The 26,852-nt window shown below is 48.1% G+C and overlaps 2 protein-coding genes across 2 annotated transcripts in view; one reads left to right on the forward strand and one right to left on the reverse strand.

Annotated features, from left to right (window-relative positions):
• tmem178bb (transmembrane protein 178Bb) overlaps nucleotides 1–21,142 on the forward strand; it is a 52,557-nt gene extending 31,415 nt beyond the window's left edge. The window contains exons 4-5 of the mRNA XM_064318483.1: nucleotides 16,331–16,468; nucleotides 17,656–21,142. Coding sequence (XP_064174553.1) covers nucleotides 16,331–16,468; nucleotides 17,656–17,906 — 389 coding nt within the window. The 3' untranslated portion in view covers nucleotides 17,907–21,142. The remainder of the gene's footprint in view (nucleotides 1–16,330; nucleotides 16,469–17,655) is intronic.
• A 2,623-nt stretch (nucleotides 21,143–23,765) lies between these two features.
• LOC135245436 (CCR4-NOT transcription complex subunit 4-like) overlaps nucleotides 23,766–26,852 on the reverse strand; it is a 28,709-nt gene continuing 25,622 nt past the window's right edge. Inside the window, exon 13 of the mRNA XM_064318482.1 lies at nucleotides 23,766–25,994. Coding sequence (XP_064174552.1) covers nucleotides 25,681–25,994 — 314 coding nt within the window. The 3' untranslated portion in view covers nucleotides 23,766–25,680. The remainder of the gene's footprint in view (nucleotides 25,995–26,852) is intronic.

The raw sequence follows: 26,852 nt of genomic DNA on the forward strand, positions 1-26,852 counted from the left end.
CGCTTTAACTGATCTTTGTATAGCGTATTGGAAGCAATGAAATACTCTCAAAAAGTGCAAACCCCGCCTTCTGGTCATATTGGCAGGCTCAATTACACCAGGCAAGATCAACAGAGCACAGGAAAGTATTTGAATCCAAAACAAATATGTAATCCGACTCAGGTCTGATGTCAGACAAAGTTAACGCCCAACAGGTAAGACAGGTGTGGTTTAAGCACAGTGTAAATATGTGCCAAAGCGCTTTTATAAAGAGGGGCGTTACTCCAGGCCTGGATCAGGGTCTTAGCACTGCCGTTGCTGTAAAGCCTGGTCAAGTGGATGTGCAGCACTGCCCTGCCGCTTCTGCACTTCCACCACGCTTGAGAAAGGTTTTGTGAGTGAAGCCCCATATCTGAGAGGAACGCTGTACAGGCGTACAGTGCGTTACAGTGTGGCGTGTGCTATGTCATCGATCGGTTCTAACGAGGAAGATAAATAATTTAGGGGAGCGCAGCGCTAATTCAGGGTAGCAAACAGGAAGGGGAAGCTGATTGGCAATCAAGTTTCATTCTGCCACCGCAATCAACCTCTGACATTAGAACAGTATTATGGATGATTTTCTGAATATAATTTGTGTTTTACCACTGCATTCATCCTATAATTACTACTACAGGGTGATAACGCAACATCGTTTAATTACGTAACTGACAGGAAAAGTCTAATTAATTAATTCAGGTCAGAGGGCTGGACTTCCCAAGCCCTGTAAACACTGTGAAACCTGAGCAACGCGACTCCGCAGTCAACAGCATCAGCAAACCAAATAAACCTTGAAATGTGAAACACTGGAAATGCGTGGCAGTGTACTCCAGACCCAGGCTACAGGGTGACATCTGAAGTACGTAATGAAAAACGCACGTGGACTGAAAATATGATATCCTCATGCCAAGTACGCAGTGCATTTAAGTGTGGATCAAAATTCAGGATTTAGTCTTGCAGATGTGGGAACATTTGAGCATCCGTACAGGAGAGCCAGCGGGCCCGTCCTGATGGGCCAGGTGAGCGGACCCCCCCCCCCCCCACCCCAGCGCGGCCCGTGGTGTTCGGGAAGAGCAGAACCGCCTCGGCCCTGGGGCACACCGTCCTCTGAATCATTCAGGATTAGTCCTCCGACGGCTGCTGTGATTAAGCGTTGGTGCGTTTGTTATTCCCGCGATGCGTCCAGCCACAGTTCGGCCCCTCGGTGCGGAGCTGCTCTCAAACTGCCTCATTAACAGGGTGCAGCAGAGCAGCGCTGCGAGCAGCCGGTGGGCACGAGTGAGAGAGGAACAGGGCCTCCTGGCCTGAGCCTGGATGCATTACATGCACCAAGCCTACCAGATTCAGTACTGTGTGTGTGTACGGTGTACGTGTGTGTGTGTGCGTGTGTGTCTCATTTTCTATAAAGAGCGTCGTTCCTTTTCTCTGGAACAACAGAACTGAAAATGGCTTTGTCTCTCCGGTGGGTCTCTGACCTGGACACGGACCGGATAAATCGATAGAATGTCGATTTTAAACGCAGCAGGAAGGGCCTGACCTTGGCAGTGTGCAGCCGGACACACTGTACAATCACGAAGTGGAGCACAAAAAAAAAAAAATGAAAACAAACATATGTCAGGTGGTTTGGGGGCGCCAAGGAACTGGTCTTGTGTCCTGAAGGTCACAAGTTTGATTCCTAGGTAGGACACTGCCGTTGTGCCCTTGAGGAAGGTACTTAACCTGCATTACTTCAGTGTATATCCAGCGTATAGTGGAGCAATGTAATGCTAGATGCAATGCAAGATGTAAGTAATGTAGTGTAATGCAGTGTAGTAATGTAATGAGTGTAATGTAACATGATGTAGTTATGTATAATGTAGGTATGTAACGTAAGAGGTAGTGGTAAGTAGAATGTCGTAATGTTATGTGAAGTAAGTAGTGTAAACGTAATGTAGTGTAGTGTATTGTAATGGTGTGACCCGCGCATTTCAGCACTCAACTCTCACGCAGGGCCTTTTTCCAAATCCCGCGAGCACCACAAAAAAGTCCTGGCAGCTCCCAGACACCGACGCTGTGCGGGAGCGGAGCCTCAGAGCCAGCTGGCACCTCCTTATCTGCGCCGCACACACCGGAATGTTCCGGCCGTCCCGAGCGACGTCTGAATCCAAGGTCGCCGTGGAAACGGGAGGACACCGAGGGGGCAGAGGCTCGCGCTTCATTTTCGGGGTTTTTGGACACCGAGATTAAGGTTTGGAGATTGAGAGCGCTTTAACTGCAGGGCACCTCCAAGCACACATGCCCCTTCTTAACCTCGGCACTTCACCGTATCAGAGGTTCGGCTGGAAGAGGCCGACCAACTACCCTGAACAGTTTCACTCCTTTCACTGCTGTGAACCACCGCAAGATGCTGTGGATCCACTATCAGTTGCCTAGAGCATTTGTTCAATTACTAATTAACACAATAAACTGCAATTACTTAAACTAAGCAGCCTTTCCATAGCTCGTTATGAACTGGAGCTTCCTCGTCCCCTGGGAGGTGGGGGGGGGGGGTATTGGGGGGGGAATGCGAACCCCCTGAAGTGTAACTGATGTTGGGTCCTGGCCTTTGCACCTGGGTTATTACCCTCTGGCATCAGCCTCCAATAACAGTCATAACCGGAGTCGTTATCCGGAGAGCACGGGGGCCTTTAACGACAGCGTCTGGCTGAAACTGGGATGGAAGGAGACAGGTGTAATGAGACGCCACCGCCCCCCCCGTCCCCCCTGGGCCCGGCCAGGCCTAATGAAATGTGATGGGTGGAGTGCGAAGGGTAACTAGGACCCGACAGAGATCGCACACCGGCCTTTCACTGGCACCCTGCGCTCAGCGGGGGCGGCGGGTGTCAAGCTTTTTGCGAGCCAAGAGGGAGGGAGAGAGGGAGAGGAGAGGGAGGGAGAGAGAGAGAAGGAGAGGGAGGGAGGGAGGGGGGAGAGAGAGGGAGGGAGAGAGAGGGAGAGATAAAGAGAGAGAGAGTCCCAGCACCTCTCTCCGCCTCCGAGCTGCTGTTTCTCCAGCCGTTTTGGAGACCCGGGTGCCATAAGAGGAGAGGAGCAGAGCAAGCAGGGCCAAGAGCTGGAGGGGAAAGCAGGGCGCGAGATTCACACATTCATACCCCCCCCCCATAACATATGCCCCCGCCCTTCACTTCCTGTTACGTCATGGCACAGCGGGGGCAGAATTATGCAGTCTGAGAAACGCATGCATAACTTCACACCAGCAGCATTTCTGATGCGAGAGCGAGCGTTCGCTGCTGTAAACTTGCAGGCTGTTGAACATGGCGGAGGGAGAGGCTTCAGGACGCAGGGCGACTCGATGAGAAAGGGAATAAAAAATCGGCAGAACCACGTCTCACAGCGCAAGAATACATCACCCTGCCATCCGTGCAGATAAGAGTGTCACGTGGGCAGGAATGTGCTCTCTAAGCCACAGTCAGCTGCTTGGATAAGGTCTCTGTCAGGCAGAGCTACACATTGTTGAAAGGAAGAAAACCTTACAACAAAAAAAAAATAAAAAATGATCAAAGCTATCAAAGGCTGAGGGAGTGGAGATTTCTGCATAATGGGACAAACCCCAGGAGAACGGCCCGTTCAGGTGAACCTGCTCTCCAGGAGCGCAGGTGAATTCCAGCCCGGAGAGCGCTGACAGTACTGCAGACTCAGCGCTTCTGCTCATGCATGCATTCAGCGAGTTTTTCCACAGCCGTAGATTTGCTTGAAAAGCTCAGTGGCAAAGCTAACCTCTCCTCAAGGTGAGTTTTGGAAGCTCGCAGAGCGATTTCATTACAAAAAAAAAGATTTTAAAAAAATATTATTTTTTTTCCCACCTGCACTGCAAGCATGCTACTCACTCGCTCTGCTGCAGTACCAGACCTGCACAGCACTCAAATCCACAGGCTGGCTCTGTGACACCCACAGAAAATCCACACACACGCACGTACACAAGCATACGCACACTAGCACACACACACACACACACGCACAGATACTGGCATGTACACAATACTGTCCGGACGTCTGATATTGCATGCATCTTTACAAAACCCCTTTAAGTGCAAAAGGAGTGACATGCTATCCCTGTATAACTGCTACCCCTCTCTGCGTAGCACTTCCCTAGCGTGCCTGCGGCTAACTCACAATGACGGGTGACCTGCCTATCTCGTCACAAATAATAAACCAGCGCCGCATAATGAGTATACGCCTGCAACATGAATGTAAAAACAGCCATTAATCCACACATGCGAGCGATAAAGGGCTATTGTTCTCCGAGTGGATTCGCAGGAGGCCTGAGGCAGCGCTGGCGAGGGCGTGGGTGCGAACGACGGAAACGCCGCCGCCGCCGCCCCGGGATTTTAGCGGCGAGTCACGTGACGCCCCCCCCTGCCCCCCGCTTCTGCGACGCAGCCTAGGACGGGCCGGGGTGCTCGACGCGCCTCCCTCTCTCTCTCTCTCTCTCTCTCTCTAATCCTTAAGCACGCATTCAAAAGCGCACAAAAGAGGCAGTAACGAGGTTCTCTCTCCGCTGGATTAATTAGCCCGTGCTGTAATCACGCCGCTCCTGCTACCGCGAGAAAACTTTATCAGCGGGAGCGATTAGCCCAACCTAGCCACTGTGAAGGCGGGGGCCATCTTAAAACCGGCGCCGGTAACTCGGGGCGAAGCGTAGAGATCCGCCGCTCAGCGCCTGCTCCCCCCCCCCACTCCTAATCTCCCACATGAAACTTTAGACATAATTACTTTTTTTTTCTTAAGTAGCCCTCCAGGCTCAGTCCTCCCATTCGTTCAGCATCCCCATAATCAGGGAATATTGGAAAATCCACAGGATTGCAGAGGCATTTTTTGCACAGGGCCCAGATGTGCTTGGGTGGGGGTGAAGGAGGATTAATGAAAGAGAAGAGAATGCTTAATAATGACTGAAAGGACCTGGCATACCAAGACTGGCATTTTAGAGGATAATTCCCATTCGCCCACGAATGAAGCGTTTATCTGCTTTTTCATTTCAGCCTTCCTATTCTGAATAAAAACCCGTAAAAAGTCTGTGTTTATTAGAAGAAATAATTCAGTCTTTGAGAATGGGCTTTTCTTTTTTTGATGCTGATGCGCTCCTGAATTGACATACAAGGCTCCAGGTTACCAGGACTGTGTGCTCAGAGGTGCAGGTGGGTGGGGGGTTGGTTGAGGGCGGGAGCAGGGTCATGGAGATGGCACGGTATGTTGAGCGATGGCCATGTTGCGCTACTACATTTCTGCCCGATTCCCCCCATTTGCTTTCATGAGCTGCACTGCAAACCCTCAGAAAACCATTCAGCTGTAATATACCAGGAAACCGGCAGCAGTGGCTTACCGCCTGTCCATCACAGCCTCGGCGCTGATGTTCATATATCACTGATATCCATTTTTCTGCAGAATACACTGAAAATTTATTGTCACTATTTTCATTATTTTTTATCCTTTGAATGACCCTCTCCTGAACCCAGTGTTTAGTCACAGACTGAGTTGTTAAATGGGTGTGGAGCATCGGGTAGCACGGGCCGGTATGCGCATTGGAGCATTCATGGCCGAGCCGCGCAGCGTACGATCAGGCTGGCGCAGACTGGGTCCTGTTCAGCCGCTGGTTTACTGTCAGCAAACGCTTGTGCAAACAGCCCGTGGGCTGGACCGGGCAGTCTGCGGGAGTTCTGCTCATCGCACACGACATTAGGCAAGATTTTCGATATTCAGGGCAGCGAGAGGCACCACTGCAAAGGTTAGCACCTCTCCTACTTTACCCCAGTTCTGGTTCCTGTCCCAAACCCTCCCTGGCTGAAAGACCGGCCCCCTGTCTTTGGTGGGCTCTGTGTTATTCTCTTTGGTGGGCTCTGTGTTATTCTCTTTGGTGGGCTCTGTGTTATCATCCTTGGTGGGTCCTGTGTTATCATCTTTGGTGGGCTCTGTGTTATTCTCTTTGGTGGGCTCTGTGTTATTCTCTTTGGTGGGCTCTGTGTTATTCTCTTTGGTGGGCTCTGTGTTATTCTCTTTGGTGGGCTCTGTGTTATTCTCTTTGGTGGGCTCTGTGTTATTCTCTTTGGTGGGCTCTGTGTTATTATCTTTGGTGGGCTCTGTGTTATCATCTTTGGTGGGCTCTGTGTTATTCTCTTTGGTGGGCTCTGTGTTATCACCGGGGAGAATGGTCCTCTGCTGCGAGGCTGCGAGCCGCTGCTCTGTATGCAAATCCACAGGCGCCGCAGCTGAGCTGAGGCCTCGGCCCCGTCGGCAAAGCCTCGCACACACGCCGCTTAATCTGTCCCTGTCAGCTGACACAACGGGGCTTACAGTCCTCTCTGTGAACACACACACACACACGCACGCACACACACACCACACACACACAGACACGCACAGGCACACACACACGCACACACGCACCAGCACACACACAACACACACACACACACACACACACACACACACACAGGCACACACACACACGCACACGCACACACACACGCACACACACACACACGCACGCACACACACACACACGCCACGCTTAATCTGTCCCTGTCAGCTGACACAACGGGCTTACAGTCCTCTCTGTGAACACACACACACACTCACACACACACACACACACACACACACACACACACACACACACACACACACACACACACACACACGCACGCACGCACGCACGCACGCACGCACGCGCGGGACCGACTGCAGCCAAAGGACGCCAGCGCACATTACGTTAGCACTGCAAAAAAAAAGAAGAAATAAGTGACGAATTAACCCGTTAAGATGATCACAAATATGTGATTAGCATGTTCTTAGCTGAACATTCTGATGCTGATGTAACAATCACTACAGAGTTCTAGAACAGACTTTGAACTTTGAAAAAAACATTCCAAAGGGTGAGGCTTATTTGAACCTCCAAAGCACAGGGGGGAAAACAGCAACACTGAGCGAAGCTCCTGCAGGTGCTTCAGCCTTTGATCTGACCCTGCATCTGAAAGGTGCGCTTACACTGCAACCCCCAGCTGAGAAACATCCACAGGCCTGACAGGGGTGCAGGAAATTGGTCCAAAGACCCTTTACAGACTGATGCAGAGGCTTTACATGTACAAGTACAGGTTACAACTTCTTTCTTTCAAAAATGTCAATGTCAGCCTTGATTGCTTATTGCTTCATTAGGGTAGATGACTTCCATGATTCCTGTAGGACAGCTGCACTCCCAGTGACTGCACCGGCAGTACCCCAGCGTCAGTAAGCAAGCGCAGGGCAGTGTGTTCCTTCATCTCCGAGCCAGAACCAAGCTGAGTGTGCAGCGCCTCTCACATGCAGACACTGCAGCGTAGCGTATCATAGCAGCGCAGCGTAGCGTAGCATAGCAGCGTAGCATAGCGTAGCATAGCAGCGTAGCGTGGCATAGCAGCATAGCGTAGCATAGCATAGCAGCGTAGCGCAGCATAGCGTCTGCCACGGGGCGCGTCCTCATCAGAACCACGGTCGTTAGGCAAAGCGCCACACAAACCGGCGCTTTAATGATGTAAGACAGGGTGTGACTGCGGGCCTGACGGATGGGCCGCCAGCTCTTTCTGCAATCAGCCCCCCGTGTTACTGCCGCCTCCATAAACCCAGTCAACCCCGGCATCTCATTTAAAAGGGTCTCATAAGAGGAGCGCAGCAAAGGCAGGAATATGGAAGAGAAAAAAAACCCAGCGTAAATGTTTTTTAGACACGGCAGAGACTGAGAAAAAAGCAGCTAATGCCGCCTCTAAGTGCCTCTGCTTTGCAGAGTTTCAGTGCCGTCCGGTGACCCGTTCTGTTAAAAATGGCCTCGCTCGCAAAACTGAGCACAAATCCTATTTGTATATTTCTGCCATAAAAACTCTTGAATTGAGCCTGAACATAAATGCCTGAACATAAATGGCGCGAGGATCTTAGGAATGATCCTTCAGCGCTCTGGAGAAAAAAAAATTTAAAGGTTACGGAATATCAATTTTTACAGTTTCTCTGGTCAAGACACGCGCTGCGGTTTTTAAACAGAACTTTTCTTCACTTATCAGAACGGAAAACAAAAGCAGCAGACAGAGGCTTTGTCGTTTACGTGGTCGACGTGAGGTTGCAGGTACCATGGATACGAAGAGTAATGAGAACCTCGGCTGCTTTTAAGTGAGCGGAGCAGAGTAAGACTGGACCAGACACACCAGGTCAAAGGAAAGCTGCGCTGTGCGCTGCCTGAAATGTACGCCCGTTTGTTTTCTTTGCTTCTTGGTTGACACGGCTGAGCAAACCGGGCCTCCCTCTGGAGAGTGCTGTCAGCCCATCTTACTGTACTTGACAGCAGGGAGACAGAAGGTCGGCAGAGCCCGTGATCTGGGCCACAGGGCCAAGAAACGGGCTCGCAAGGAAGTGAGTCAGGGTGACTCAAGATGGCAGCCGCACACGCGAAGACGAGATGACATCACAAACTGTAGCGTTTGGAATAGGATTCTGTCGTGTGCGGTCTTTTGGGCATCTGGGGGCCGCCAGAACCGATCAGCGTAAGTGTCCAGTCGACGCGTTTGTGAAGAGGGCTATCCTCATGTGAAAATGCGTCGCTGTTTAGTCACAAAGTCAATTTCCTTCCCAAAATGGCTTACACACGCAAACGGCCTACGCTTACTCATCAAGCTCACAAATAGTAAAATCAAGTATTTCCATAAAACAGATTCCAATAGAATTTATCACCCGACACAACAGCTAATACATTCAAAGCTTTTCATTGGCCAGCGCCATTCTAAAATGAACACAGTTTAAGAACAGTTTTTAAAATGAGGTTGAAGACGTAAAATGAAATTGAATAAGCATCATTGCAGAGTTATGTTGTTTTGATTTGATTGGTTAAAATGTGCCTCATTTTGCAGCTCTTTAGAATGATACCATGGTTACCAAACGGTAAACAAACGGCAGTTGGTTTTCCTGTTTTTGAAATGTGTGTACGCTTTTACAGTATTTATCCCACAGGACCCCAGTTTAAAAAAAAATATTGTACATAATCTGTTATAATCATATAGCACATATAATTCCCTGGAAAGCAATGTGGGTGTCTGCACTAGTCCAACGGTCCTCGCTGCTACAGTAGTTTAACTGTTAAACAACGGCTGGGCCCATAAAACTGCACACACATTTCTCTCTGAAGTAAAACCGCCCAAGTGCTCTCGCTGGACGCCGCACTGCTCTTGGCTTCCCAGCATCCCATCTTAACTCACAAGGACAGCTAGATGGGAGCGTGTAAAAAACCGGAGGCAGTAAGTGAAGCTGTAATGGTCCCCGTCAGCTCTATAAAACCCGCGTCCCGCTCAGGCCACCGAAAAAACAGCACCCCGCCCGGCACCTACTGCGTGGAGACAGAGCGAACGCTCGCCAAAGGAACGGCACTCAGTCACTTAACATCACAGCATTGTCATTACCGTGCTGGAAGAAGGCAGCAGAACTCAAGAGGGTGGACCTTTTGAATATAGTCACATATTTGTGTTTTGACTCATTCAGAATCCAGCACAATCAAGTTAAGATTGTGTTCAAAGCTGAGGTATTCCGTATCATACATAACAAAAATCCTGCACACAAACCAGAGATAAAAATAAAAAAAACAGAGAGATTAACACATAAAAACATCACATGCATGAAATGCAAGGTTAGATCTACATTACATATTCATATTTACAGCCATGCTGTCATTTACAATAAACCTCTGCAAACTGGGAACTGGCATCTCTGGAAACTCATACCAAGCCTGGGCCTTTGACAAGAGGGAACATTTCAATGACTAATTGGATACAGGGATCGATTATGGATACCTGCACTCCACCACTTCAGTCCCCTGTCGCCAACTTAGTCACTGTCCTTGAAGCAGGGACATTTCTGTTATTGGCCACCATTTTGCTTCTTTTTTTTTTTTGCTGCAGTAAAGCTGGCTGAAAAAAACTGACAATTTCTCTGCACAACTACAATCTCTACAGTTCATTTCATAATGCCTCACACTCCGTGACCAATTTGATCAATTTTTCATAGTTGGGGAAGGTCCTAACCATTAGCCTGCATTACAGTTTTAGTCCTGTATTTTTAATGCTGTGACACAACCCTCTTTGTAACAGGATTTTGTGTGTGTGTGTGTGTGTGGACAGCATCAGAATCAGCAGCATCAGTTATCAGAGTGGCAGAACGGCTGGTGGAATATCACCGTCTAAAGACTATGGAGACCTTGGGCGAGCATAATTAGAAAGCACAGGTCAAAGCCGGACTCTTCATGTTTAAAGAACAGTTTTATTTTGGTAAAATGTAAATGCTCAGCATGGCCTTTAAATGCACCGCAGCCCGTCCACATCACCCACGATCAGGGACCGTGCTCCGTGGTTCCTCTCCGTAAAAAGGTCAGGAGGTACAATGGCGGCTGCGTCACTCTTACATGCAGAAGCGCCCCGAGACCATCTGGTAAACAAATAATCTGAAAAGGTTAATGTGAAGCCCGGAGAGTCTCCCAACAGCCCCGGTGCTGCAGCAACGCCATCGCAAACGGGCATCAGAACAAGACCGACGCAAAGACGAGAGAAGACTGACCGAGACGCGCGCGTCTGAGGGAATAGTTCACGCACAAACACACAGATGACCCATTATGTCCAGCATTCAAATGACAAACGATGCCGCTGTCGTAGAGCACAGTGCAGTTGCAGGCTTCTGCACGCGTCCGATCAGCCGCCCGGAGCAGCCAGCGGATAATCAGACGCTAACGATCACGAAGAGGAGAAGGTTCTCCCTCGCGGTCGCCCGCGTCGGGCCGCGTCCCAGTCCCCGGGGATTCGTCGCCGCGCGATGCGAACTGACACGGTCCGGTCAGCCGGAACGCCGATGTGGGGGGAAAACGGCATTCTGGGGGAAAGGCAGGAAGGAAGGAAGAGCGGGCCGCTCGAGCCGTGCAGAGCGGAGAAGAGCGTGACAATACGTTCCCCGAAAACAAAAAACGGGAGACGGAGAAACAGAAATGGGGGGGGAGGCTCGCGGGCGACAGAACCAAACAGATGCAGTCGCGCACAAGAGTTTTTTTTTGTTTTTCTTTTTTCAGTCGTCCTCAGAAAGGAGAGGCGGCTGGATCGCGGAGCGGCTCACGCGATTAGCACCCTCTTATTAGCGCACAGAGCGGAGGCTTCGCTGCAGCGAGCGGCGCGTCGGCACTGAGAGCGTGAAACGGGACGCGCGCAGATGTCTCCCGTTCTGTACGCTTTTATTTTGCTTTTGGTTTTTTTTGCTCAGAGCAAAGACGCCCCGACAAGATGGGGAATAAATAAATTAAATAAATAAAAGCGGCTTCCAGCTCGCATCAAAAGCTATCGCAGATAAACTGAAATGACGGGCATGAACACATAAATCAAATATCTTTCTACAGCCTCCCCCCGTTGCATAACCTATAAGACGTTTCCAGGAGCTGACTGACAAAAGAATGACGACAAGCAGAGAAAACAACGCGGAATGAAAATCTTGTTTATTTTTTCATTTTTTGTGAAGATTTGTGAAGAGGCGGTAGAAATGAAAGCCTGCGTTTGTGCTGAAGTCTTTATTTATCTTCCGCAAAAAGCTGTAAGAGCAGATAATTGAGACCAGCCTTAATTGAGAGCCAGTGTGCACAACTTGGCCCAAGCCCATGGGCTTGATCGACAGCATCTCTGCCGAGCCTCCTGAGCAGCCCGGTGCATAGCACAAAAACGCTGGTGTGCACCCCTGCACCACGGGCCCCCCCCCCCCCAAATGAAATACACATCCCGAGCCCGTGGAGGGCACATCTGACAGCTGAGGCACTGCGATTGAAAAGCCCCAAATTGTCCATTCAGCAGGGTGATGTGGCCGCCCTGCCATGGCAACACTGATCAAAGAGCGCGGTCTGAAAAGCGGCCATTGTTGTGTTCGACCCTGAAGAAGAGCAGCCAGAATGCAAACCCAGATCCTCATCAGAACGTGGCCATCACTCCCCTCTCTAGATGGGTACCACTGCTTCAGCTGCACTGTGATATCACACTAAAGCTGCTGCTCACAATAGCAGTAATACAAATGGTCATTCTGTAAGACAGGCCCTATTAATTGTGCAGCAATGCTGTCCAAAGTCAGGGTTGTAAAATATGTGTGTTCAAGTGAAATTGAAATTAATGTGAATTTAACTAAAATGTGATAAAATGTAAAGCAAAAAAAAAGCCCCTGCCAAAATATAATTGCCCCAAAACTCAGGTTACATTATCAGTCATGCAAGGCTATACAAATATGTTTGGGGCACTGAAGTTAAAACCACATCTAATTTCAGGCAACGCTGGCCTCGGAAATTTCAGAATGACACGTTGGTGGCGAGCCGCTATGGGACCTGATGCATTTTATGTGAGGCTGGCGGGGGAATCAAACAGAACGTGGGACAAACACCTGAGCTCTCCATCACTGAAATGCCACTGCTGGCTCGGGCCCACTTCCACAACTCATTTCCACAACGGTGGGGGGGGGGGAGTGCCCAAAACGGAGACGGCTTCCCGACGATGCGACAGCAATTAGTCTGTGAACTTCAGGACTCGCTCGCGCGCTCGCCGCCCGGCCCTAATGACAGAGACGGATCTGCGCGCGTTTCCTGTTCGCGGGTCACGGATTACATCATCAATTAACCGCCACGGCGTGTAAATCAGCCGTGGCTGAGAGAAAGGGCGCTACATTAATAACGCCAGAGCGGATCAGAACGATCCCCGGCACAGCCACGTTTCAGCCGAGCGCGACCCAGGCCCCCCCCCCCATCGCCCCCACCCCCCGAAAAAAAAGTCTCTGAAGCGGTTTCCTACTTGGCTGCGCTCATAAAGCTTTTTGAAGTTCTGCCGGAGTTATCTGTCTCGGGCAGACATGCAATTTTTCCGGGGATTTGGGCAAATCTGACGGCGGCCATCATCATCGGAGGAGGAGCACCACGGAGCAGGACTGCGGAGGGCCCCCCTTCCACACCGAAACCGCGCCGCGTCTCCTCTCCTCCGCTTCGGCTATTAATACGCGATAACGGTGCGATTTGTGGCCCATCTGGAGCCACTCGGCTTCCTCAGCACCCGGCCCGTTACCTCATCCCATCGGCAGCAGGCCTGAACTCAAGGGTTCCACTTTGGTTGTGATTTAGGGGACAGTACAAATCCATACAGCGGTCTGTCCACGGGGAACAAATAAGTTAATACACGTTCTACGATAGATTACAACATGCCTCTGTGAAATGTTTCTTTATAAAACAGTACTGTCTGAAGTTTGTTGCTCTGATTGTTTTCTGCACAAACGTTCAGTCAGACACAGCACATTTATGCAAGCTATCTTGGCTGTCATCCCTGGCCCTCTGTCCCGTGTGAGATATCTGGGGGTCAGAGGTTAGGAATCCCCAAAACTGCAGACCGTCAAACAGCCTGGCAGGCAGCCATTCCCAGCTGACATCACTGTCACATGACATGAAAAAAATTGCATGATATGCACCACTGAGAGTTTATCAAAGTATATACATATATATATACATATATACACAGTGAGCACCATAATGTTTGGGACAAAGATATATATTTTTTTTTTCTTTACTTGGCTCTGTACTCTTAGATTTGTAATAAAACAATTCTCATGCAGTTAAAGTGCACATTCTCAGCTTTCATTAAAGGGTCCTGCAGGCAGCAGAATGAATTCTGCAGTTTTTCAAAGCCAAAATCTATAAAGAATTATTGAACAGCCAAGTCAGTCACCTAATCTGAATCCAACTGAACATGCGTTTCACATGCTGAAGAGAAATGTTAAGGTAACTAATATATATATATATATATGTACTCAAATCATTTCTGGTTATTACAGTGCCCACCAGCTTCATTGTCATAACCACCTTGAGTTAAATACATTTGCCATGCAATTAAGGTGATTCATTATATTGAAGCACTGCAGTTAAAGTATAAAACTTTTAATCACATTAGTTAAAAATTCCTGCGCAGACAGTTTCATTACCAATTTCTTTTCATCTAAACCACTACGACACCGCAGTCTCAAGCTGTAATTGCCAATTAAGTTCATACGGAAAATGTGTTTTATTTCCTGAATAAAAAATTATCATCTCTTATCACCTGCTCTCTTAAACTATAAGGTTCTACTGTAGAGAATTTGGACTTTTTTTTTTGAATGCTTCGTGCTAAAAAAGTTCATTTTAGCAGCGAAAGCATTGGAGGCTAGTGCGATAATTGTGCCTTACCCCTTCAGAAAAATCGCATTCGAAACATTCTACAACAACTCCTACCACTTCCGTGCCACAGTCTAATTTATAAAAAAAGTGATGCAATGACAGCTGTTATGTCTCGGAGTTCCGAAAACGTGCGTGGGCGAGGGAAGACGAATGTTCGCAGCACAGGGTGACATCATCACCTACGAGCTGAATAACAGGGTGACTGGGACCCTGAGTGGGACCCTGGTCTTCAGTTCACAAAGCCTGTCTTCTGTCGTGCCGTGTTGAGGGCGAACTGCCGTTTATGAATGCTCTGCCAGGAACATGGCAATAGGAAGCAGGCTCTGTAACAGTAGGTGTTGCAGAAGATGCAAAGTTCCTCCATTGCACACTGTGGGAATTCCACTGCATTATTCACGATGCTGTGCGACAAAGAACTGCACGTCAAACCGAAACACCACGTCTGTCCCAGTCAAAATGTCCTGTTTCATTTGTTCCAGGGTGCACCATCACTGTGACCCACCTACCCAGTCTGACCAAATGAGTCACACTAAACGGGTCAACTTTTCATTCCCCCTGACGCTGCAAGGTCAGCAGAGCACTGTAGTGCTTTGTAAACAGCACTTAACAAACAGGCCCCCCTCTCAGCTCCTCCACCGGGTATGCAACCTATCTGGCGTTCACTGCAAATATCTCTACGGCATGACACCTGAAGTGCCCCCCCCAACTGAATAAAAGCAGGTACTAGATGCGAGTTGTCGATTCCTGACCAGTGCCGCCGCACCACTTGGAAAAATATTCCGCTGCTGCTGCTTTCAGTGAATTTTCAAACCCAGCAGCTCCATATCGATGCACAGCAGGATGCCCTTACTGCCATTACAAGCAAGGACACCTGGGCTCACCCCCGCGCTCTTCCAACACCAATCACCCCTAACCGCGATGACACATCAGCTCCGGCAGCGCAGAAAACAGCAGCGCGCCACTCGCCACGCGCGTCGTCCGCGCGCTCTCCAAATCGCCTAACGGTGTTTCTTTCTAGCGTTACCACGACTACGTCTTTCACCGAACGCCGTCGTTATTAAGCTCCCGCCGAGAGAAGATGACTTCCCGCGGGACACGTTTTCACCCGCTCCCGTGACCGAGGTGTGCGCGCATTGTGGGCAGCTGGATGCCCTGGACTGACGCTGTGCGCACACCCGACTGAGCCGTTAATAACCGATCGCATCCACATGGAATCCTTTCAGATTCGTGACAAAGCTCCCGTTGACCTACCCGCTGGCTGATCTCACTGTGTTTCTCATATTTTTGCGGTTTGCTGAAAATAAAAACGTGGCTCCTGCTGAAGTCTATTAACCAAAGGACAAGAGAAAGGTAGATTTAATATAGTTAGCATGTACAGAAATGATTGGAACTCTAGGGAGACCAAAACAACGAAATAAATAAATCATCCTCAATCAGTAGAGCTATGTACAGGAGTAGGCCTACTTCGCTCATACTCGGTGCAAGAAGAAAACAAGCACTGACAAGCAAGATCAGGCAAATTCCAAGTGAAAACCTCACACATTGAACAGTTATATCCCAGTGTTCAGTGTTGCTTTGTAACGGTAGAAACAGTGACAGCTTTCCTGCATATCACATTGACAGTCAGTTTTAATAATTCTGGGCATATCTGTGAAAATACTGCATTCCTTTATGTTGAAATATATTCAGTGTGGTCTGTCAAAGTGTGTGGGTGGGTGGGGGGGGGGAGCTCAACTTTCCCTCGTGCAGGCATAAAATTAATTCTCTTGAAATTAGGTGAGGAGGAACATGAATGTGAGTTTGAGTGACGTGCTTCCCATTGCATATAATTGCTATTGTGGATAGGCTTGATGATCTTGCTGTTCCTCTAATGTGCTGTCACTGCATTTATTAAGTCATGGTGATACAACTGCAGGAAGGAATCCTGACCTACTTATATCGATAAATAACCAACCAACAATAACCAACTGTTTACCGTGGCATTGTGACTGCCCCCACACAGAACGTGGGATTCTAACCCCGGGTTTCAGCGCAAAGTTAATTATTTAAATTATTTGTTTTCCACAGACCTAAGGCGGATGACAGCGGGCTTCATGGGCATGGCAGTGGCCATCATCTTGTTCGGCTGGATCATCGGCGTGCTGGGCTGCTGCTGGGACAGGGGTCTTATGCAGTACGTCGCCGGTCTGCTCTTCCTTATGGGAGGTGAGTTCAGCGACACCTGTGTCCATGGGCGAAAGAAAAGATTTTTTTTTTAAAAAGGTGAACGGACGAGTAGAATTACGTAAGGTTAAGGCTATCTAGCTAACTACATTGTAAAGGATTCACATACTGACCAGGGAAGCGTTGTTAGCAACCTTGTTGACTAACTATCGATAGCTAAACATTAGCTATTGAACTTAGTCATGCTTTTGTTTCGGTGTTTTAGTGTATATTGTTGTTGTAGCTGTACGTAACAGGCTAGTTTTCCATTAGCTAAAATTACATAAATGTAGCATAAATTACTCAAAATAATTACCAAAAATCGCTGTCAACGCCGACCGACTTAGCTGGCTAACTTGTTTGTTTTTAGCAAGTGGTTTGATTGTAGCCTAAAGCCTATGTTCTGACCGGCGCGAGACGAGTTTAAATTCATAGGCTAATATCAGCCTTCCTGTATCGTCACATATATCTTTACATTTTTGAAGCAGCAGGAATAAAAACCTGATCATGGCACACAATACCCTGGCACGTGAAAACGGACTTATCTGCTGGTAGTCTGCAGAGACAAAGAAAAACACAAATATTTTTTGGTAACTGCATAATATTTCGGAAATATTTTACTACCAAAAAGCACGACAATTAACTACAGGCACAAAAAAGTGTCAGCATGTCACCCTCAAATGATATGCAGTGTGGCAGTGCTTAGAGGGTATACGCAATTAAGATGTGCAGTGAATTAATTTGATGCCCTGCGTATGCATAATGAATAGGCAATTAAAAAAGCCAATTAAGCTGCCAAGTAATAAAGTAAAGAAGTACTGGAAGTGCTGGGGGGTCAGATGATAGTTGCCATACAGTGTTATGCAGCATTTTGGAAATAATTCAGAAATTATGGTAAGCATAGCTTTTCATATTCAAGACTGCACTTCAGCCTTTACTCCAAAATGGCATAAATAGCTTGCAGGATCCATGACAGACAGCGACGCAATTTTTTTGGTAATACAACAGTAACAAGCTTAAGGAACCTTTTATTTTTTTAAAATACAAATAAAAAAATGTCATCCACTCTACATTCTTTTGGTTAAGAAATAGGCATCACCCATGATGACCAATCAGCAGAAGTGAACTAATATTTCTAGCCACTGCAACCAGAAACCGTTTTTTTTTATAAATTAATTTGTTTTCCCCAGGTACCTTCTGTATCATCTCCCTGTGCACCTGTGTCGCCGGCATCAACTTCGAGCTGTCCCGCTACCCCCGTTACCTGTACGGGCTGCCCGATGACATCGGCCACGGGTACGGCTGGTCCATGTTCTGCGCCTGGGGGGGCCTGGGCCTCACCCTCATCGCCGGCTTTTTCTGCACCCTGGCCCCGTCCGTCCAGCCCCTGCCCCGCTCCACCTGCCCCAAGTCCCGACCGGAGAACGGAACGGTCTGCTAAGAGCGCCCCCTTCAGGCGTCCGGTGACACGACACACACACACACAAAACACTGCCTCTGTGCGTTGAGACCGCGTCCGCAAAACCTTGCGAGAACGTCGCGCGGAGAGGAGGAACACGAGCAAGCGGCTAAACGCATAGCATCAAAGGGACACTTTTCAGTCTTTATAAATATTTCCTGGCTACAGACAATGGGAACATTTCTGTGTGTGTTAAAAATAAAAAACCATAAAACAAAAAAACAAAACAGGAACAATGAGGGGGAAAAAAACGGCAAGACTTTAATTGGTTCCTTCAACAGACCTAAGGAATTTTGAGTCAAGTGTGACGTGCAAACTGATTAAAGAAACTGGTGCTGTGTGTCTTAAGCAAACCTGTACAGATAAACTCGGATGAACCTGACGGAGTCTTCTGTTGACACAGAAGAACTGAAGGCTGCCCGTGAACAATGAACTGAGTGGCAGTGGTGGGGTAGGGGGACAATGGCATAAATGGTTGTAATTCAAGAACCAGGGCACCGGTCTTGTGCAGAAACCTGCGGTAGAAATCCCGCCACATCTGCTTTTCCTGAGGCTGGAGGTAGCATTTTCAAGGCCTCGCCCCCACCCCCCACTGCTCTGACACCTGAATAATGATTGATGGGGTAGGCCAAAGGCATAGCACAGCGTAGCACACATTGGTCACCCATGCCCAGAGCTGAAAGTGGGTGGAGACAAGGGACACGGGGCACAGGCATTGGTTTCGAAAAAGGTACAGTATATGTCTGCAGACTTGCTATTATCGAGTGGTAAGCCGTTGCCATAGTAGCATACTGCAATTCCCCCAGACAGGTCAGCTTCAGGGTCAGCTTGATGGACTTTATCCAGATCATGGAAAAAAAAAAAAAAAATCCACAAAATTACTTCTTGCTGACTGAAAAGTCCAGGAGTGGGATCAGATAAGACAGCCATTTAGTCAGCAGGGAATTTGTCGATTCCCCCATTGCAAACTGTCTCTGCAATCTTATAGAGAGACCAGTCGCTGCACACGACTGGGGTCTCTTCACCATTGTACAGATGTGTACAGAATACTACTACCAAGAATCAAAAAGTGAAACTTCCATTTTGTGTTTTTTCATATTTCGGTGGACGTCCCATTCCCTCTGCTCCTGTGAGGAAGCAGTGACTTATTTGTGTATTTACATTTTATCAGTTGTCAACTTTTGTCACTTTTCTTTTTAAAAAAAATTAAAAACAAACCATCCTGGGTGTGTGCTTGAGGTGACTGCACACACGTTTGTGTGTGTGTGTGTGTGTGTGTAGCGCGTGAGCCATTTTTCACTCTGCCATTTTCATAGAGTTGTGAGTGTGAGTGGGTGTTTTACAATCTGTATAAGGGGGGAAAAAACGTATGATAATAAAATAAAAATAAACAGCTACCTAAGGGAAGAGGTAGGGTAATTTCATGAAAGGGGAGCGAGTGATGCGGTGTCCTGGCTGTGCGGAGCGGCCTCTCATCTCATCTTCTTCATGGCTTTCCGTGGCGGCGTTCTTCGGAGAGACGACCGATTTATGAGAAATGATTCCGCATCTCGCCCTCACCGCCTCGAGTGGAAAGCTCTGAAACACTCGCTCTTTCTGATAGGAAGCACAGGCTCTCTGTACCTTAGGACAAAAAAAGCTTGTTTTGATGTTTCCTGGTATCACAAAAAGACTTTCTTCTTCTCCCCGCCCTTCCTCCCCCTTCCTTCCCCAGAAATGATTACCTGTTTCTGCAGTGTTCGGGTTTGTGAGTTGCTTTTATAAAGCTACCTCCAAAGGTGAGGTTGCAGGTATACATCTTCCAGTCCAGCCCTTCGAAAGGCTTCCCTCCTCATCTTAATTCACAACCGCCCCCAAACCCAGTTCTGCTGGCTGGAAAACCAGGGATACCTGCTCAGTGCATATTTCCCAATGTTCCCACAGACTGCCATTGTCTTCAGACAGTAACGAGTCCTCATTTACATATGTGCATATTATTATTATTATTATTACATTAAATCCCTACCATCCATAAGGTTTCACTTGGGTAACGCTCAAATGCTCACCCTAATATCCAAGAGTGAAATGCTATATGATATTTGTTTTATTGATGGATTTAATAGCCTGGATGATGAAAAACGATCGCATTGTTTTCGTTCTAGTATTCCTCTAGGAAACTGCACACTGTGCAACCTGTCACCTTATTTTCAAACACAATTTAAGTGGAGCAATTTTTGGTTTCCCTGCATTTCAAAAACTGGTAAATGATTTCGTCCCACGAGATGCAGATGTGTAACATAATTTATGACAGCCTAGTCTAAGCGATGCAAGATCCAATACTGCAACTTTTCAAATTGAACTCAATACACTACACTACACAAAAAATAATAATTTAAAAAATGCTCATTTAATGCACAATATCTATAAGAAATCCGGCCAAATAGTACAGTCTGCCTTTGAAAGTGCATATATCTCTCCACTGACAGTACTCCACTGAGTACTTCCCGTCTGCATGACCGGTGATTGGTGGACTGATGTCACACAGGCATATTGATGATCTGTGATTGGTGGACTGATGTCACACAGTGAAGCTGGACTTCCAATATGAGATACATTGACCAACTATTCTTAGTAGGGCATTGCTTGAAAAGCATGGACACTTCACGCCTTGAGCTGTGAGCTTCTCCATCTTAAGGTTTTTTTCTAAGGTTTCGCTGATGAACCTTGAAGGAAAAGCCTTCTTATCTTCCTCCCCAGTGCCTCAGTTCAAGAACTGTGAGCAACAAACACGTTTAAAGTGGGAGGTGAGTTTCAGTGGGCAAGGTAAACTGAGCAAATTAACTGAAGAGTACTTCGAGAAGTTTGGGCTCCTTTTTAAAAAAAAAAATTTTCACTTCACAGCCTGGGTATTAAAAAAAAAAAAAAAACGGGGGAGGAGGAGGAAGCTGCCGCTGGATGTGGGCGGAGGACGCAATTGGGCGTGAAATTACAATAACATAACTGGACACACTTGACAAACTGCAGCTACCGCCCCCCCACCACTCCCACCCCCACCCCCACCGCGAAAGCAAACGCAAGATAAAAGGCAGACTTACCCCCCATCAGAGCATTCTGGAGGAGAAAGCTGCAAAACAATTCTCATCAACAGCTGACGTTGCAAAGGAAAACCATAGAGGAAAAAAAAAACAGAGCGGCCTTAGCACATCCATATCTGCCTGCTCCCTGTTTCAGTCAGTGAGGGAAGGAGGGGGGGGGGGCAGGGAGGAGGTGGTCAGAAATTACCTTTACATACGCAGTTCTTGCTTCGTAAAGCCACTGGTACATGTCTATCTTCCCCGAAAAACACCACCCAGGGGTAGCAAGCCTTGGTCCCAGTGTGCCAGTGGCATTTCTCTCTGTTCCAGCTGGTTTCTGTACATCCCTGGCACTCTGGGACCAAGGTTCCCCCCACCCCATTCAGTTAATAACCGGTATAACTCAAACACCAGTATTTCTTCAGTTAAGTAAACATTTTACAGCTGGACCAGGTAGTGCACTTGTAGTCTGACACCACTTTCAGTGTCTTAAGTTTCCAGAGGTCCCAAGGACAGGAAGCAAACCCACAGCACGAGGGGAAGGTAGAGGAAATGAAAGAATAGCTGTTACCAATCAAACCCCAAGGTTGAAATGATTAGGGTAAGTGGTCATTTTCTTACATTTCTGTCAGGAGTGAGGGGCTCACAGTTACCACAACAATATTTAACACTCCTCAATCATTGAAAAAGCTGTCAATCACATAATGAATACCCCTCCTAAGTCAAACAGAAGCTAACTTCATTGGGAAGAAATACTTGGAAGTCAGCTGAAGACATTTCACGTCTGTGTAACATTGGGAAATACATATATTTTTGATGGTGTAAAATATTGAAAGGAGGTTAGACGGAAACAGAATACCGCAACATTCATTTCAATTAATATTTAAAAACTAAGGATCTGTCAAACTTCTACATCAGTAATGTGTCTGTTCAGTAAGCGAAAATTAAATAAAAATTTTTAAAAAAGAAGTAAATAAAAATAAATCCTGGACATGTTCAACTGTGGAATGTAAAAGCATACGAAATAAAATCTCATTGGTGTGTTCACGTGTGCTGCTTGGTGATGCTCCCCTCCCCCCTCTGCTTCTCCACTCAACCAAAGCTTTTCTTCCTCAAAGCTTCATACTCCCTCATTAACATATTATGCAAATATAAACGGGGGAAAAAAAAGAAGAAATAAATCTCAAAGATTTGTGCCACGTCATTAACATTTCAAGGTAATCAAAATGTAAAAAATAAAAAAACAGGACGATAATGGACAACGCTGCAGGCTCACTAGACCAAACCAAAGGATTTCCACTACTAGTTCATGCTATTTCAGTAAAGCTCATTAGTAATCACTATTACCATTACTGTGAGTGTGTATTCATGCAACACAAGGTACACAAACTTCCTACACAAACCAGTCAGAGTGCTATATTAAACCCATCAACAATATTTAATCAGGTACAATTGATCAACCTGGGCAATCAAAAAAAAAATAATAATAATCACTTCTAGCTTTAAAAATACATGTTATTAGCTACACAGACTATGGTTATAGTGTGACCACAGTACCTCCCCTTCAGAGCGGGGCAGCGGCGTTGGCGGTGGTGTCCGCGCGGAGCAGGGCGCCAAGTTTCACACCCGGCTGGTCCTTTCAGAGCACCGATAGACTGCAGCTGGGAGGGCCGAGGGGTCTTCATCTGCGGACGAACACAGGCCCCACTGTGGAAGAGGCTTTTATCTCCGTTACCTACCAACACTGAGCCCTGCAAAAGGACACAAGCACACTGCCTGCACTGTGTGGTTTAGGTCAAGCGCAGGTAACATTTGGGGTATGACAATAAAATTAATTTAAAATTGTTTTTAATTAAATTCTCAAAATAGTATGTACTAATAGTATGTTTTTTCCCCCCATTGTGAACATTCTTCTTTTGAAGTCATAGAATACCAAAGAAAACTCAGTGAATACATTTTAATTGCAAAAAATTTGAAATCAGATGATGACAAATAAAAGATGCGAAGGGGAAAAATGCACGGACAGTAAAACCAGTTCTGCTCTGTTACAAATTCAATGTGTTGCACCAGATCAAATACGCAAAATAAAAAATAACAAAACCATCCGATTGTATCGACAGTTCACTAGTTTATTCTGGCACAACAGGACGTGAATCTGAAATCAATACATGAAGGAAAAGAATGTGTTGACAAATCTACAGCCTGCGTCTCCAATTAGCACTGCAGAGCGATTCTTTACTCCCAGAAAGCCCGGCGTGGCCACCGCATTCGCAAAGCAAGCGTCTGCGCGGACAGCGCAGGAACTCACATCAGAGATCAAGCTAATTAGCCCGCACGTTAATCGCTTTCTACAGTAGACTTTCCACGAGAGCACGCTGGTGTGGAATTATGGGAATTGCCGGTCGTGACGAGGCACAGGGTTTGTCCGTCTGCACAAGTATCCGCACAGCACTTGTGCAAATGAAGAGGAGTGTGTTCTCGCCTCGTACCAAGATGAGATTATCCTCCCACCTCGGGGTGAGTGCAGAGTTTCAGCACGTACAGAAACACCGCAAAACATTCAGCGTGCTTTTACGTCACATTCCCAAAAGAAATCTAATAAATAGAATAAAACAAAACAATCACGCAGCAAAAAAAAAAAAAAAAAATCCGATCTCTGTATCTGTATTGAACACATTCAGCAAAAAGCCTGCATTAAGTGAAACGGACAGAACAGCAGCACTGAGCTTCACCCTCTGCTGGGATGGAATAGAAGGAAATGGGGGAAAAAAAGAGCCTGACTCCAGTCTCAGGTTTTCTCTTTTATTTATTTATTTATTTTAGTTTTTTTCCAGACCTGCAGATAGAGAGAGAGAGAGGTACAATTCATTTAGCTTTTCATTTTTAAACTTGTTTTTAGCATCATTGTAAAAACCCATGGTTAACTGCATTGGTTTATCTGAATTCAATTTTCTCTTGAATACTGTGGAATACTAAACAGCTGGCAAGAACCTACACAGTGGAGAGAGAATTAAGACCGTTAAAATAAAGAAGACGGGGAGGAGGTGGGGTTTGATGGGTGGGGGGTTGTGGGAGGGGGCTGGGGTTTGATATGGGGGTTGGGGGGTTTGATGGCAGTGGCTCCTAGGCTGAGTACTGGGTTTGTTGACTGCTTCACCCGACAGTTGTGCGATTCTGACACACGCGTCTCAAACTCAGCTCTGATGAGCAGGGACCAATTACACCAGCAGCCCTTAAAAAAAAAAAAAAAAAAAAAGGTCCATTCTCAAGCGTGAGCCAAACCACCCCCTCCCCCGACCCCCCCACCCCCCAAAACAGACAATAAAACAAAAATGCCCTTTGAATCCCTCTTTGAAGCTCTCCGCCTTTCGTTCCTGATTGAATGTCTGTTCAAAACAATTTTAGAAAGCACACGAGCTGCTGTTCCTCCCGTCCTGACGAGGGGGGGTGGGGGGGAGGCACAGGATTTTTCGGGGGGGGGGTCTCAATGCTATCTTTTCTCAGTGGCTGCCGGAGGACTCTGGCAGGTTTTGGGCTGCGTTCTGGGGCCACGCCCCTGGGTTTGGGGACCCACGAGCCCCAGTGCAGGACAGCAGCTGTTTGGGGGGGGGTGTCTGCAGAGGGGGGCGCTACGTTAGGCTCCACACGGTGGCGCCAGTCAGTAGCGAACCCCGTCTGCAAAAATGGTCGCACGGCGTCTCCCCCCCCCTACTCTCACATGGAGCTCCCTGGCCCCGCCCCCTCCTGGCCTGGCAGTGCACCGTCCTCTGATACAGAGGTTCACTGGTGTTGCCACAAGGGGGCGCCTCTGTCTCCTCCCCCCCCACACAGAAAAGCAGAGGCTTTCTCCACTGAGAGGCGAGAGGCAGAGAAAAACCCCTCCCCCTCAAAGATGAGGGTAGGGCATAGTCTTAGGCCACACCCCCCCCCCCCCGGCATCAGCACAGGTACAGCTCTTCAAAGCTGTAGCCCCGCCTTAGAGAGAGAGAGGGTGGGCGAGTGTAGGGTCACAGCCTACAAGCTAACGCTGTCCTCTCTGCTCTCCATGGTAACCGAGGAAACAGGACAAAAAAAAAACCCCAACCTCATCAGAGATCCCAGGAGCAGGAGTCCTGCGCTTTTACCTCTCCACAACCAGCGCCTTCCTCCTGCGCTCCAGGAGCCCCCCCCCCCCCAGCTCCCCGAAAAGCAGCTCTGCCCCTCAGACGGGACAGAGGGGAACCGCGGGAAGAGCAGCTTTACTTCGTGATGGCTTAATTACCCTGATTTCAAACCGTTTCTTTTTTTGTTTCACACCATTCTTGCACAACATGTGGAGGCGCCTACATCTGGACCTGACCGTTAGTAAAATAAACCTACAGTCCACTCCTTTCGCAGGGCCGGGGGTCTGGCTAGGCTCAGAGGAGAGGTGCCTGTTCTCATCCAAACGCCCTCGCGGTAATCCCAAACGCTTTCGCGGAAAAGCAACCAGGGTCAACATTCCAACAGGACCAGGACATGGGGCTGGACTGGGGGGGGCGTGGTCAAAATGAATAAGGGGAGGAGGAGAAAAAAAAAACGGGGCATCGAGGGGGAAAAAAAAACAAAAAGAGATCAGAAATGAGAAGACAAAAATATATATTTGTTATTATTTTGTTAATAGATTTGTTTGTGTAATTGCTGATTGGTGTCTGTGGTTGGGCCTGTGTAAGTGGCGCTGCCCCCTAGTGGCGGTCCATGGCTGCGGTCTGTAGCAGGTCTGTGGGGGTCTGGGCTGGAGGTCTGAAGGCGGTCTGGAAGCCGGGCGGGGGGGAGTGGAACGGGCCGGCGGGGTGGGGGGGGGGCGCTGTGTACGGGGTCCAGCCGCCTCTGTGGAGGGGAATCTGTGCGCCCCCGAAGGAGGCGCTGTGTGGGGGCTGGGGGGGGGCTGTGGAGCCGGGAGCGTCCATCTCTGTGAGCGCCTGCAGTGACTTGAGCCAGTGTGGCGGGTTCTCGTCCTGGAGGGACTCCAGACTGTTCTGCGCGGACGCCGGGATACCTGGGGAGGGTTAGAGCAGGGGTGAGTGGCAAAGGTTCACACACACCCAACACGCATACATACACACACAACACCCCCACACACACACACACACCCCCACACACACACACACCCAACACGCATACATACACACACAACACCCCCACACACATACACGCACACGCACACGCACGCACGCACGCACTCACACTGGCACACACGACGCAGCACACATACACACACACACCAACACACACCAACAGGGGAACAAATATGGAGCTGGTGCGTCAATCATGCTGCACGGATTTGGGGCTCAGTTGTGTTACAGAAAAAAGAGAGAGACTTGTGAAAGAGGTCCGTTATCTGGGGAAGAGCCCTTTCAGTCATTCACTTCTGATTCTCAGCAGAAGCAGAGTATTAAACAGACGGAATAATAAAGCATATTTATTCACCATTTCAGTTTCACCTCTAGTTTGATGCCTGGGGCCATAATTTCAAATAAACACAATAATGTAATAACAAAACAAAAAAAACCCTGTCCACGCTGCAGTACTCAGCCTGAAAAACACCGTCAGGGGATAACAGTTAACCTCCATTACCTGCTGCCCCCTACTGGAGAGAATGCAGAAAGCAACCTAAATGTCAGGGGCTTTTCATCAGCACTGAAGTGCCGTTCAGCACTGAAGGAATTACGGCAATCCGAAAACATTGGGGGGGGAAGAAAAGAGTGCACACCATGAAGAACGTGGCCCTGACCTGGTTCCACCTGGCCAGGCCGTGTCGCGGGACCACAACCGGCGACTTAGCGGCTGTCGCGGCACGCCGGGGTCTGGAGGCAGACGCCGGGGTAAAGTATAGCGCCATGACCTAATCCCCCCC

Source organism: Anguilla rostrata, chromosome 19, assembly GCF_018555375.3.
Source record: "Anguilla rostrata isolate EN2019 chromosome 19, ASM1855537v3, whole genome shotgun sequence".
In the NCBI taxonomy this organism is placed as follows: domain Eukaryota; kingdom Metazoa; phylum Chordata; class Actinopteri; order Anguilliformes; family Anguillidae; genus Anguilla; species Anguilla rostrata.